This window comes from Myotis daubentonii, chromosome 18 (genome assembly GCF_963259705.1).
Source record: "Myotis daubentonii chromosome 18, mMyoDau2.1, whole genome shotgun sequence".
Taxonomy (NCBI): Eukaryota; Metazoa; Chordata; class Mammalia; order Chiroptera; family Vespertilionidae; genus Myotis; species Myotis daubentonii.
Window position 1 is genome coordinate 14,648,793 of NC_081857.1, and position 15,359 is coordinate 14,664,151.

Genomic DNA, 15,359 nt, shown 5'->3' on the forward strand with positions numbered 1-15,359 from the left:
CTCAGTTGGTTGAGCATTGTCCCATGCACCAAGGGGTCGCCAGTTCAATTCCTGGTCAGGGCACATGCCCAGCTTGCTGGCTCAATCCCCAGTAGGGGGTGTGCAGGAGGCAACCCATAGATGGTTCTCTCTCATGGATGTTTCTCTCTCTCTCTCTCCCTTCTTCTCTCTCTCTAAAATAACATTTTAAAAAAAGACAAACAACCTCATTTAAAAATGGGCAAAGAATTTTAACACATTGCGGACCAGTAGTTTTATTGCTAGCTTTACCCAGTGGCCAGATAAGTTTCTATTGAACAAGTACAAAAAACGTTTTACATAAATGTTAAAGGCACGCCTTAAAATTAAATACCCATTGCATTTTGAAGTTATTTATTACATGTTCTTACAAACTAATATCTTTTTAAAGTATGATACTTTGTAAAACACTGTATAATATGAAAACATGAGAATTCTCGTGATCTGTCCGCAATTTAATAGACATTTCTCTAGAGATACAAATGACTAATAAGCACATGAAAAGATGCTCAACATCATTAGTCATTAGGGAAATGCAAATATAAACCACAATGAGCTACCACTTCACTTACATAGGATGGCCAAATTTAAACTACAATAACCCAGAAAATAAGTATTAGTGCAGATGTAGAGAAATTAAAACTCTTCTAAATAGGGAACGTATAATGGGACAGCTGCTATGGAAAACAGTTTGGCAACTCCTCAAAAAGTTAAACATAAAATTATCATATGACCCAGCAATTTGACTCCTAGGTCCAAGAGAATTAAAAACATATGCTCAAACAACTATATGCCAACAAGCTGGACAAGATGAATGAAATAGACAAATTCCTAGAAAAATACAAACTCCCAAAACTGAATCAGGAAGAATCAAAAAACTTGAATAGGCCAATAACAACTGATGAAACAGAAGCAGTAATCAAACAACTCCCACCAAACAAAAACCCAGGCCCAGACGGCTTCACAGGGGAGTTTTACCAAACATTCAAAGAGGAACTAACACCTATACTTCTCAAACTATTTCAGAAAATCTAAGAGGAAGGAACACTTCCAAATTCTTTTTATGAGGCCAGTATTATCCTAATTCCTAAACCAGATAAAGACACTACAAAGAAAGAGAATTACAGGCCAATATCCCTGATGAACATAGACGCCAAAATCCTCAACAAAATATTAGCAAATCACATCCAACAATATATTAAAAAGATTATACACCATGATCAAGAGGGATTTATTCCAGGGATGCAAGGCTGGTACAATATTTGCAAATCAATACACGTGATACATCACATAAACAAGTTGAAAGACAAAAATCACATGATCATATCGATAGACGCAGAAAACACATTCAACAAAATCCAACACCCATTTTTTATAAAAACTCTCAGCAAAGTGGGAATAGAGGGGGCATATCTCAACATGATAAAGGCCATTATATGACAAACGTATAGCCAATGGGCAAAAACTAAAACCATTTCCCCTTCGAACAGGAACAAGACAGGGATGCCCACTTTCACCACTCCTATTTGACATAGTTCTGGAAGTGCTAGCCATAGCGATCAGACAAGAAGAAGAAATAAAAGGCATCCAATTCGCAATGACATGATATTTTACATAGAAAATCCCAAAGACTCCATCAAAAAAACTACTAGACTTAATAAATGAATTCGGCAATGTAGCAGGATACAAAATTAACACCCAGAAATCTATGGCTTTTTTATATACCAATAATGAACTCACAGAAAGAGAAATGAACAAACAAAAAAATTCCATTTACCATTGCAACAAAAAAAACTAAGATACCTAGGAAAAACATATGTCCACACAGAGACTTATACATGAATATTCACAGCAGCATTATTTACAATAGCCAAAATGTGTAAACAAACCAAATTTTCATCAACTGATGAATGTATAAACAAAGTGTGATCTATCCATACAATGAAATATTCAACCATACAAAGGAATGAAAGACTGACATGTTACAATATAGACACACCTTGAGAACATTATGCTAAATGAAAGAAGCCAGACTCAAAAGACCATATATTGTACGATTCCATTTATAGGAAATGTCCAGAATAGGCAAATCCATAGAGATAGAGCCCAGATTAGTGGTTGCCAGAGGTTAGAGAGGAAGAAATGGGGAGTCACTGCTAATGGGTAGGGGGGTGATTAAATGTTCTGGAATTAGTGAATGGGGAGGATGGTTGTATAATTTTGCAATTATAATAAAGACCACTAAATTGTACATTTTAATATGGTAAATTCTGAGGTGTGTGAATTATATCTCTTTGGGATAGATAGGCAAAAAACATCAAATCATAAGGAAAAATTCAAGCTGGCTTCACACATCTCCATGACAACATTTAATTCCAAGAGACATTTTCACAACACCTGTAAGAAAGAAAGAGTAAGCCAAGGATTTTATTGCCTACTAAGATGTCCTTTGAGTATAAAGCAATTAAAAGAAGTTCTGAAAATATTGTAAAAATAATATTCCTATGTTGTTCCCATGATTCCTTATTGAGAAACTACTAGAGGATGCACTTTAGCTAACCAAAGGCTGACTGGGAAAGTCTGCATCAAAAGTGCTTGGGTGGGCACTATATATATTTAACTGAAGAATTAAGACTAAACCAGAAGGAAGTGAGGGTAATAAAATAAAGCATAAATATTATAGGCCATAACAAAATATAAATGCAAGTAACAAAAACTGGAAGAAGGGAGAGAGTGAGCAGGGAGCACTGATTACCTTGATGTAATAGCTGAGAGTAAATGGATAGCCTTAAAGCTCACAAAGCAAGTAGTATAAGATTCATAATAGTGCAAATTTAAATATATTGTGAATAAATATTATTGACCATTGACTAAAATTGGGTGATGGAAACGAGAAAGAGGAAGAGAGAAGAGAGGATTTAAAAAGAATTTTACCTTTGTTTATCGAAAGACAACTAATAGTTATCAATAGAGAACTAAAGCTATCATATAAAGTAACTAAGAAGACAAATATACAAGCATTACTAAATATCAGAACAATAAAAAAGCAAAGAAAAACAGACTACACAGTGAAAGCCTTAAAATTTATATATATAAAAACAAAATAAAATATGACAGAGCACTGATAAAACATAATCTGACATATCAATAAATATAAATGGATTCAACTCATTAAAAGAGATTTTCAAATTGATTGATAAAGCAAAACCTAATTCTATACTGATTATTAGAGACATAGCTAAATCAGTCATTTAAAAAGTTCAAAAACAAAAGGATGGGCAAAGATATATCAGGCAAATGTAAACAAAAAGAAAGTAGGAATTGTTTCACCAGCTCTTTATCTGAATCCAGAATCCAAAGTCTTACACACGAAAAATACTGCTTCATAAGCTTCTGAAATACTGCACATGGGTATGTGTGCATGAATGAATATATATTTCCAAAAGAAAAGCTATCTAGAATAAATTATTCAATTACATTTGATCTTTGAAATAACGCTACTTATCAAATTTGAAGTACCACCAGGCTGCTGAGTTTAAGCATTTAGTAATATTTACCTTTAATGGTTTATTTTCTATATAAAAATCAAAACACTGTACTGAAAACTCCTCAGCTGAATTTATGTCAAGATCAGTTTTCAACCTAACATCATACAGCAACTCCTCACTCTAATGGGTTTATCGTCAAGCATTCAAAAATTAAAATTCCAGTTGGACTATTGTTCTCTGTAAGAGGAGAGACTGAAGTAGGATTTTTATCACAGTACACTAAAAATACTTCCGTTGAAGCAACATGCTTTTAACTTCTTCCAGAAATCCAGACATAAGAGAAGCTCAATAAAGGTGTGTTAAGTTAGCAAATGCAGTATTATAGGATATGTATTTATATGTATGTGTGTGAAAAACATGACGCAGTTTCAGATTTATATTTGGGGATTGCAATACCTGGATATCAGACCTTTCAGGAAGGTAGGCAGCTAAAGCACCTCAGCTGGGGCCAAGAAAGAAAGAAGGGATCGTTCCAGAAATATGTAGACACTATGGAGCACTCTGAGCATCGGGCACCAAACTGGGCTCCAGAGTTATAAAGAAGATCATGTCTCCAGTGCCCACAGAGCAGGTAAGGATCTCGTGCCGCCTTACCCATCCCCCCTCCCTCCCATCTCCAGTGAGTCAAAGCCAGATCAAGACATCTGACTCCCAGAGTTGTAAACTGCAGTGTTCTCTCCCTTGAACAATGCCTTTCAAATGCTGACAGGGCTCACAGTAAAACAACACTTTCAGTAGCACTACCTAGTACAGATAGATAGAAACTTTTCTGATCTTCTCTATTTAACTCTATTATATTTTACTTTTTAAAAATGTTCATCTTGACACACTAAATTGGTTTATGACTCAATCAAGGTGGAAAAATACTGCCCTAGAAGATATATTTTCTACATTTTTCTAGAATTTCAAGGTCATATATAATTCCAAATATTTTTTTCTCACAGGGTGAATTTGTATCCCAGTAAAAAACACAATCAAATAATCAACCCACAAAGACTAACATAGAACCATGACAGCTGTCACTTGGGGAGTAGGAGGAAGCTAAACCTAATCTCCATCAGCTTCCCTAAAACCACCCAAGTAAATACCCACTCTAAGAGAAACAGCATTTGCTAAGCAAAAATAGTTTAGTGGCAAGCGCCCTGACAACCCCAGCTCCCTTTCAGCTAGACTATGGCCCAAAAGACTCACCCTATATAACTGGTGCTTCCAGTTACAATGAATATTTTTAAATAATTTTGTGTAAGAGACTTTAATTAAATGTGTTTGGATGGGGAACAATGAATTTATTAAAATAAGTGAATGAGAATCAAAACAAACACATTTTATTTTTAAAAATTCTCTCTGGAATTTGCCAGTGTCCACTTACGTTGAGGGGAGAGAAGTGTACTGATTTATCACAGATCTGAATCATTCATTAAGCTAGTACCTCTTTTGGTGTGCCCTTGAAATATTAGCGCAAAAGCAGTATACACGTTTTCCTCCACGTGAGATATTTCTACAGCCCTTCCCACAAAAGGAAATCCAGTACCAACAAGCATCACTACTTCGTCTCAAGCTAGAGATGAACAAAACAAACCCCAATGTCTTCAGAGATCTTTTAAGAACTGTGTTCCCCCCATGCCCTGGCCTAGAAGCACAGGTGATTAGAGTGATACCCAGTTGGTAGGGGCACATGCCTGGGTTGTAGGCTGCATCCCTGGTGGGGGTGGCCGATCCCTGATTCTCTCTCATCACTGGTGTTTTTCTCCCTCTATAAATGTAATAAAAACATATAAAAAATAAATATAAATAAATAAATAAATAAATAAAAAGAACTGTGTTCCCCTAACAAGACATAAAGTCAGAAACCAGCAGAAAGGCCAGAAAACCCCTTTCCGTCCTCTTTGTCTTCTCCAGCTCTGAGAACTCAAATGAAATACAAAAATGTTCATTCAAGCCCTAGCCGGTTTGGCTTAGTGGATAGAGCGTTGGCCTGCAGACTAAAAGGTTGCAGGTTCGATTCTGGCCAAGGGCATATGCCTGGGTTGCGGGCTTGATCCCCAGTAGGGGACATGCAGGAGGCAGCCTATCAATGATTCTCTCTCATCATTGATGTTTCTATCTCTCTATCTCTCTCCCTTTCTCTCTAAAATCAATAAAAAAAAGTATATTTAAAAAAAAACATGTTCATTCAACTTCATTCCCCATCCAAGAAGCATGTCTGAGTTTAAAGAACACAGTTTAGTGACATTTGCCTCAAATTAAAAGATAATTGTATAAAGCTTGAATAAATCTTCGGGCCTTTCCTAAAAGAAACCTATTTAGAACTATGTTTAGAAAAGTATTCTTTATAAAGATAAAATGCATTTTTCCTAAGAAATAGGAGAAAGCCATACTGACTATTCATTAACTCTGTCCAACGAAACTTTCTGTGATGATGGAAATGTTATACATCTGCACTGTCCCATACAATAGCCACTAGACACCTAGTACAGAGCACTTGAAATGTGGTTGGTGTGACTGAGAAACTGAATTTTATTTCATTTTAATTAATTTAATTTAAATAGCCACAGAGTCTAGAAGCTACCATATAGGGCAGTGTAGGATTGATAAGCAACATAAGCCGTGTAATCGACTTGTCTTAGACAGAATACCACATTTTGAAAAAATGATACTCTAAACCAATATTCACTTTTCAGCTTCCTAATTAATATTTAATTAATTCATATTTAAGGTTTCCTCGGAAGTGGTTTTTCGACAAAGTTTGGCCATTTTTATTCTAAAACATGAACAGACGAGACCTGCTGAGAAGAACTCCTTTAACAAGGTTCAATTTTCCATCTGTGAAATTTCAGCAGAGTTTCAGAAAGGGGGTAAAAACAAAACTTAAACCCATCCTCCTCTTGATACAAAAGGAAGAAATGAAAGATAAATTCCTACAGAGGTTATTATGACCTCCTAGACTAGTGATTTTCAACCAGTGTGCGAGCGAGGGCAGGCACACTGGTGTGCCACAAGAATTTTTAAAACATGCAATAGCTGACTATTAAGTCAGGGGCACTGACTTCTTTTCCCTTAGATTGTCAAATTTAAAAAATGACAACAGCCAACACAACAATAGCTGTCCAATGTAAGTCAAAATTATATCTTTTTTTTTATCAGATCGGCAAAAAAAGAAAAGTAACATTTTTTTGGTGTGCTGCAGAATTTTAGTAATTAGTTTATGTGCCATGAGATGACAAAGGTTGGAAGTTGCTGTCTTAGATGCTTTTTTGGGTACATCTGCCCATGAATCCCTGCTTATGTTTGCTTTAGACCCAGTTGCAGCTTTCAACGAATGTCATTCCTACATTTGTTTGACCTCTTGACGGTGCTCTGCTATGATCAAACCATGACCAGACCCTCTAAAAGTAGTCTACCTATAGAAAAACCATTTAAAATAAGCACACGAAAATAATCTACTCTTAAATGAGACAAACTGACCAAATGGTCAAAATGCAATAGCCTGAAGACAGCAAATGCTTCAGAGAGACTAAAATGTGCAGATCATGTCAAGACCAAGCAGGTGGCCAAAGAAACATGCAGTTCCATAGACAGCAAGGAAGAGACACCCCAAGAAAATACGCTTAAAGTACACTGCGGCCCTGCTGTGGCCATAGGATAATTAACTTTAACTTCAAGCAGCATTACAACTGCACTCCTTACAATCTCAAGGTCAATGCCAAATTAAATTTTTTCAGTTTCTCATCATGCTAACACTTATACACAAATATACCGCACACACAAGCACAAGCATTTCAGTAATTCCATCGAGTTTAAGTAGAATGAACTTCTAGAATTTACATCTAAAAACACTATCAACTCATTTTTAAAAAGCAACTTAAGTATACCATACAGAGAACAAAGCCACTCGTACCATATAGGATATCTGGGGAAGCACAAACTATCTACAGCAAAGCAATTCTAAAACAGCAGTGCAGTTGAGGTAAATGTTCAACACCATAGATGAGAGCTTCATTTTTTCTCTATCGCCCCTACTGCTACCACAAGATCCTATGAAAGGGCTAGAAGCTCACTAACTATGCCCAAAAAGCATTAGGATCTCAACAGAACATATGACAAGGAAGCAATGCATACACTACCCAGGGACTCTGGGGTTTCCAGTATCATAAATGGCAGCGCCAGGAGGAGGAAAGGCCTCATCGGGGGCGACTGAGAGCACTCTGACCTAGCAAGTCTGTCAGACTCCATAAAACCTGGGTGCTGTCAGTCCTTTTCTCACGTGTCTGGACAAAATCTGCAGGTGCAGCCTGGGCAGGAAAGAGGGAGGCAGAGAATTTAAAATGGGGAACTGCTGTGCTGTTTGAGCCTGAGAGTACCTTCCTCTCTCTTCTAAGCTCCGAACTACAGACTCCACTGACCCACACCATCTACAGGAGCCCATCAGTCATAAAAATCTAAAAGCCTCAATAGTCTGAGACAAGAAACCTCAGGGCTAAGAAACCTCAATGCTTTTTTTCATCATCCCAATTCTTGGGGGGGGGGGGGGTGTCAAATCAATATACTACACAATGGAGAATTTTCATCAGTGAGGCACAAGTTCTCACAGCACATCAGGCCTCAAAACAGAAAACAAACCCTACTTCTCTAGTTCTCTAAAAGTCCACTCCAGAACAGCACTGGTCCTGCTTCCCAAAATGCAAGGTAAAGGCAGAAATAAAAATGTGCTTAAAGACATTCAGAAGATAAATTAGCTTAACATATGTTAAACTGAACCTTTACATTTAATCTTCTAATATAGATTTATGAGATAAAACAGAGGTTCTAGTAAGCAAAAGAAACGTATGTAACAGAAAAGAATCATTTTTTGCTTGGCTTAAAATGTTAACAGTACAATTATTACATTAAATGAAAAAAAAACATATTAAACTATCTTAACACACATATAGGTCAGTCCTTTTTCTAAATGCCCACTGTTTATGAGCTAAGTATCTTACCTCTTCATTTTATAAGCCTTCAAATTCTATATAACCCACTCCTATTTCTCTAAGAGAGCTTCTGCAGACCGGTTTTACTAACTGTCAATCACATAAATAACATGTCATTGAAGGAATTTATCAACATATAGTTATGAAATTATACTGCTGAAAATACCCTTATTAATTGGGATTCTAAAAAAAAAAAAACCTCATAATTGTTTTCTATGTATTTTTCAATAGTCCAAGCGTAAAAACATCGTCCACCCAAAGTATAACATATAGTTAATCATGGCTCCTGAACTAAGCAAAACATTATATACATAAAACGAAAGGGCCCCCGCTCTTACCTGTATATCCAGCATACCATCCCCAAGAAGCCACCATGCCTAGGAGCCATTTGTACATGATTCCTTCAATGTACCAGAAGCTCTTACTGTCCAGCACGCGGAGGGGCTGAAGCACAATCACATAGAAGACGTAGGATGAAATTGCAACCAGGTTGTTGGCAACCATGAAGGCAAACCTCATCAGGGCTTTCACCAAGATCCAGCCCAGCCAGGGAGCGCGTTCCAAAGTCACAGCCATTCTCACATGGGAGTCCGTCCTGTCTTTCTGGGGTGAAAGGAAAATGCATTTTAAAAAGGCACACGGGTTAAACACATCTAAACAGCCACCAACAGAGAAAATCGTCTCCAGCACACACACAAATAAAAATAAATAAAAGAAAACCAGGGATCTCAGTACCTCGGTGATCTCTCCGGGAAATTCCAGAGGGGGACAGAGAGCGAGGGAGGAGGAGCCGCACAAGGTCAAGGGAGCCGCTCACAGAGGCGCAGGGTATGTCATAATATATTTAGCAAAGGAGAGCGCCGTGCCCACGAACTAACCGGCGGCCGTCCTCGCACCGCGCCTCACTGCAGTCTTCTGTTAGACACTCAGACCGACAGACAGACCCACTTGCTTCTGCCACCCTCAGGCTCTTCCAACTGAGGACACGAGTGGCGAGAAGGCTGGCACCTCGCGATCAGATTTCCCAGATTCCGGAGACCCGGTACCCTCTCCAACACCATTCATGCACAGAATCAGTCTCTCGCGTTGGCAAAAGGAGTTCCGCTTAAAAAACGCTCATTTGCGCAAAGGGGGCTTTTGTTTTCCTTTTTTAAGAAAGAAAGGAGGGGGGACCAGAAAAGGGGCAGAAAGGTGAGAAGAAAGCAAATGGGGGGTAATACAGCGAGGAGGAGGAAGGGCAGGAAGAGGGGAAGGCGAGGGTCAAGGGATGGAGGGGATGAAGTCCCCGAACGGAGAGGGCCGGGCGCGGGGGAGGATGGAAGGAGCGGGGAGGCGGGGGCGACGACTGCGCCCGGCTGGCGGGTGGAGCCCGCAGCGGTTTCCGCGGGTGGGGACGGGGTCGGGGCGGCGGTGTCGGCCCGCGCGCCCGGCTCACCTCGGCGTGCGCGGCCGGCTGGCGCTGGAGCGCGGGGGCGAGCGGGGCCGGGGACCGGCGGCCCTGGGCGCGCGAGTGCGCGGCGGCGGCGGCGGCGGCGGCGGCGTGTGTCCCCGGACGAGGGGTCGCGGTCATGGACACGGCGGCGGCCCAGGCGCGGGGCGAGCGGGCGCCTTACTGCCCTCGCGGCTGCCTGCGGACAGAGGGACGGCGGGGACTCAGAGGCCGGACCTGTCACCGGGGCGGGTCCCGGGGAGGCGGGCGGACGCCCCGCGCTCCCGCCTCCTCCTCGGGGCCTACCGCGCCCTGGGTCCCTCGTGCTGCCGCCGCCGCGGCCGCCGCCTCCCAGACGCACGACACCCCTTCCCCACCCCCCGGCGCCTCCCCGGGCCCGGCGCCGCCGCAGCCCCGGCCTGCGCCCGCCGAGCCGGGTTACCTCGGGCTGGCCGAGCCCCCGCCCGGGCTGCGGGAGCCGGAGGAGCCGGAAGAATGCATGGCCGGCGGCGCGGCCGGCGGAAGGAGGCGGCGGCGCGACCCGGACCCGCTCCTCTGGCTGCGGCGCGACCCGCGCCCGTCCCTGGCGGCGCGGAAACGCGGTCCCCACGGCCCGATCGCGTTCGCCGGCTGGTGGGGAAGGGAGGCGGGAGGAAGCGGCGGGAGCCGGACTGCGGCGCCGCCGCCCCCAGAGCGCCCTCTAATGAAGGCGCCGCCGCCGCCGGCCCGCTCGGCCCGCCGCCGCCGCGCCCCCGAGCCCGCAGGTCCCAGGGTCAAGGCCCGTGGGGCTGCCTGGCCTCAGGCCGAGACCTTGCCGAGGCCGGGACGGAGGAGAAGGGCCGCTCGGGAACGGCTAGGAACGAGCCCCATCCTTACGCCACACGAGGGGCGCGTGGGTCCAAGTGGAGAGCCCGGTTCAGCCCGGCCCGCCGCCGCGCATTGTTCGGGCGCCTCTGACAGCGGTCGCGGTCACGGCCACGCCGGAGGCTGTCTCCTTGAAGAGTGCGCGCGTCCTCCCTCCCCCCTTGCCTCGGGAAGCCCGGTGGCTCTCGGGGCTTCCCTTCTGAACCTCTCCGGACGATTAAGGTCTAGAGTTTAAAATCAATTTATCTCCAGTGCCAGAATTCTTGTTTCTGGAAAGCACCCGAAGCACAACTGCCATTTGCCATTCATCCTCCCATCCCCACCCGCTCAGAAATAGAAGTCCAGTGGGAATGAGTAGGCTACACAGAGACACGAACATGCAGTTAGTCGGCAGGGCCTGCCATTAGGTGATGAAGAAATGCCGGCCACAGGTACCCCTGGACAGGTGGGCACCAGCCGCCCCCTGTTTCAAGGGGGGGACCGCCAGAAGGAGAACAGAGAACCAGCCCAAAGACCTGCCCACCTGGACATTCTCAAATGGCCTGTCTACATTCCTGTTTAAAAAAGAAACCTGTGGCCCGACTAGCCTGTCTCAGTGGTGGAGCGTTGACCTGTGAACCAGGAAGTCATGGTTCAATTTCCCCTCGGGGCACGTGCCCTGGTTGGGGGCTCATCCCCAATAGGGGGCGTGCAAGAGGCAGCCGATCAATGAGTCTCATCATTGATGTCTATCTCTCCCTCTCTCTTCCTCTCTGAAATCAATTAAAAAAACAAACTATTTTTAAATAAATAAATAAAAATAAACTTACAAAAGCTTGTTGTAGCCTGCAGTCACATTTGTAAATGAGGAAGGGGGCAGATTTTACAATTTCCTAGGGAACTGTCATCTTTAAATCAAAATGTCACCTATCCTGCTTACTTTGAAAATATTTGTCACTGTGTTTGCTTTGGATTCTCAACTATTTCTCTCTTTCTGTAGCTTCAGTTCCTTTTGGTTCACAGATGAGGGAAAGAAAATTCACCTTATGCTATTAGTATATGAAAGAATACTTTCCATTCCCATTCCCTTTGGAAATGAAGAAATGTGAGAAAGCACAGAGCCTGGCTGCAGTAATTTACTAGATGCCTTTCCATTTATTGTTATTTATTTGTATGTGTTATTGCTCTATTTCACTAATATTATATTTACTATACAAGGCGTAAAAAGGCACCAGATCCTGTCAGAGAAATTTCCATATAAGTTCTACTGATGGATAGCAAAAGTTAGATATGCTCTTTCTATGGCCTGTATTCCCTCTGAGAATTTAGGTGCCAAGGTAATATCTTCTTTAAATAAAGTTCATGATAGAAATATGTACTGTAGATCATTATTTAAAAAGATAGGTGAGGCACATATTTCTTCTAAGAACCAAGAGTAAACTCCCTAAGGATTCCATGTGGTCCATCCTACCCAGCATTCTCCACATGCTGATAAACACTGGCTGACACCTGGAGAGATAAAATCTACAGTGGAATATATACCTGGTTCCTGGACCACAGAGCATCTGCCAGAGTGCCAGACACACCAGCACTTGCTGAGATGGTATTAGTACCAGACAGGTAGGCCCAGGAAAGAGCCAGAAGCTGGGCAGGACCTTGTACAGTGAGTCTCACTCACACTGTAGTGTGCAAAAAAAAATCACTTGGGGTGTCTTATGGAAAAGACAGATTCTTGGGCCTCATTTTAAAACTCTAAGTCCAGAGGGGCCTGGGGACCTGCTTTGTAAAAAGCATCATAGGTGTTTCTGATACAGGTAGTATACAGACGCTGCTTTAAGAAACCCTGACCTGAGGGTATCTTGAGATAATCACTTCCTTTTCTAGACCCTTCATTAATTCTTTATCATTTGTCCATATCTGTGCTCATCTGTCCATATCTTAGTTTGCTAGGGCTACCATAACAAAAGAGCATGGGCTGGGTGACTTAAACAACGGATGTTTGTTTTCTCTCAGTTCTGAAGGCTAGAAGTCTGAGATCAAGGTATTGGCAGGGTGGTTTCTTCTGAAGCCTCTCTCATTGGCTTATAGGTGATCATCATCTCCCTGTGTCATTCACATGATCATCTCTGTGTGTGCATGTGCCTGGTGTCCGTCTCTCCCTTTCTGTTCTAATCTCTTTTTATAAGAACACCAGTCACATTGGATAAGGGCCCACTCTAATGACCCCATAGTACTTAATTATGTGCCTTTTATCAAGATCCTATTTCCAAATGGAGTCACATTCTGAGCTACTGAGGGTCAGGGCTTCAATATATAAATTTTAGGGGGGTGGAGGGAGAGACACAATTCACCCATAACATAATCCTACTGTTTAGGCTGCAGAATTTGCCATGTAAGTAGGTCCTGATGGAAGGGACATAGAAGCCCTAATTTTGATTATTTCAGCTATTTTCTTGACTGGCTCCAACCTCATTAGACTTTTCTTAAAGCTAAGCAAAAAAAAAGAGAGCAATACATTGTGTTCCAAATGTAGATATGTGTTTTTTTCTTTCCCCAGGGAGAATGAAGGGGCTTATCTTTTTAACTTCCTTTACTACTGGGGCACATTCGGTTTCAAGATAATTCAGTACCTACAATGGAAAAGAAACTGCATTTGGGCTAACTTCTTCAGGGAACAATATCACACACAGTTTATATTTCTTCAGTTTCAGAGTTCATTTTAGATCAATATTTTGTTCTCTTTCACACCACACACACACACACACACACACACACACACACACACACACACGTAAGCAGCCTCCTGAGATTTTTTTTCTACAGCTTACTTCTACAACACCACAGGCAGGCAGATATATGAATGCTCTGAAGGACTGTAGCAGGAAGACTGGGGAGGCCAGTTCTTCAGGGTAGACAATATGTAGAAGGCAAGGACTTCCCTCAATGACTAAGTAGCTTCTAGTCCCCTCTCTCGCTACCTTAGAGCCGTGTTTACCAAAACACCAACATTAATTAAGTCAAGAAATTCATATACACCCCAATAGGAGGAAAAGGAAAACAGATCCCCACCCTATAGCCAGGGGCGCTATAGTTTCAGTTTCAAAAGCCCACATTTGAACCACAAAAGGATGGTCCTTTGAAAAAGAAATGTGATTTCTCACATTTCCTGGAGTCTCCAGACATTTTAAAACAATCTAACCACAACACCTTAGAAGGTTTAATTCCACCCATCTGGCCCACAGACACACAACAAATTAAGTTCTAACAAGGGAGGAGCTCTCTTGGGCAGGAAAAGAACCCTTGGGCCTCTCTTCTTCCTAGTGGCAATTATAAAAACATTTTACCTGCCTGCGCTGGCGTCTGCACTAAAGCTCCAATGAACTATGCCCTCTCTAGGGGGAAACCCCATCAACAGGGCTGTAAATGTGCAATGATTTGGCACAGGCACCCCACATCATATAAACAGTTGCCGCCTAGAAATTAGCACCCCAAGAGAGTCATGAATTCCATCGTCAGCTTTAACTTCAAACAAAAAGGGAAATATATATGTAAACATATCATATATCAAAATATCTTTTCTTCTATGTTAGTATCAGTAGACATTTTACATAAAATGTATTAGGGCTTATAACCTCAATATTTTTTAGGCAAATTGGGTCAAACAATTATGGCTTGACTGCAGTTTTATTTAATTTGTTGTGGTGGTTGTTAATCCTCACCGGAGGATATTTTTCCCATTGATTTTTAGAGAGAGTGGAATAGAGGGAGGGAAGGAGGAAGAGAAAGATAAACACCGATGTGAGAGAGACACATCGATTTGTTGTCTCCCACACATGCTCTGAGATCGAACCCACAACCTAGGCATGTGCCCTTGACCGGAATCGAAACCTAGACAGTGGGTGCACGGGCCGATGCTCTACCACTAAGCTACGATGGCCAGGACAGACTGCAGTTTTTATTTAAACCATTTCAGCAACTTTTCATGAACAAGGTTGGCCCTAAGCAAAATTAAATAAACAATTCTCTCTTCTCCTCTGGGCCGCTCTCCTCTTCAACTAATTTCCCCTTTCCAAAATGATCCCTAGTTCCCAAAGGGAAGACTCCACTCTCCCAATAAACAACATTCAAAGCTAGAACCTTCTCTCTCTCACCTGTCCAACATTGCATTTCCTCGGCTCAGCCCAGTCCTTCCTGCCCACTGTCATAAATTAATTCATGCTGAGATGCTTATAGCTAAAAAAACCACGCTCCCTCTTCCTAGAGTATGAACACTTTATAAAGAACCTGCTAGTGGTAAATTCTCAGGCACTATAGTGGGTGAGTATTCTTGTAAGATATTTTGGAAGCTATCTCAGCAAGTTTCTCCACTCACAGACCTTGTGAAGTCATGTAGTACATACACCTATGGATAAGAAAAATTCACATTTCAAACTGCATTTTCCTAACACAAGAACTAAAACAATCACGTTGTTCCTGATTATGTTAATAATAATAATAGCCGACTTTCAACTTCTAGGCCCTCTTCCCAGCGCCTTTCATGCATTAACTCAT

The 15,359-nt window shown here is 42.3% G+C and overlaps 1 protein-coding gene across 5 annotated transcripts in view; it reads right to left on the bottom strand.

Moving 5' to 3' along the window:
- The window catches only part of LPGAT1 (lysophosphatidylglycerol acyltransferase 1), an 88,654-nt gene that overhangs the window by 46,581 nt on the left and 26,714 nt on the right, over positions 1 to 15,359 (bottom strand). The window contains exons 1-3 of one of the 5 annotated variants that reach the window (XM_059673974.1): positions 10,408 to 10,553; positions 9,972 to 10,164; positions 8,875 to 9,139 (exon numbers count right to left, since the gene is read on the bottom strand). In XM_059673974.1, coding sequence (XP_059529957.1) covers positions 8,875 to 9,139; positions 9,972 to 10,106 — 400 coding nt within the window. In that variant the 5' untranslated portion in view covers positions 10,107 to 10,164; positions 10,408 to 10,553. Of the gene's footprint in view, positions 1 to 8,874; positions 9,140 to 9,271; positions 9,297 to 9,971; positions 10,165 to 10,407; positions 10,611 to 15,359 lie in introns of those variants that run through there. The other 4 variants (XM_059673973.1, XM_059673978.1, XM_059673977.1 and 1 more) reach the window with 4 other exon arrangements.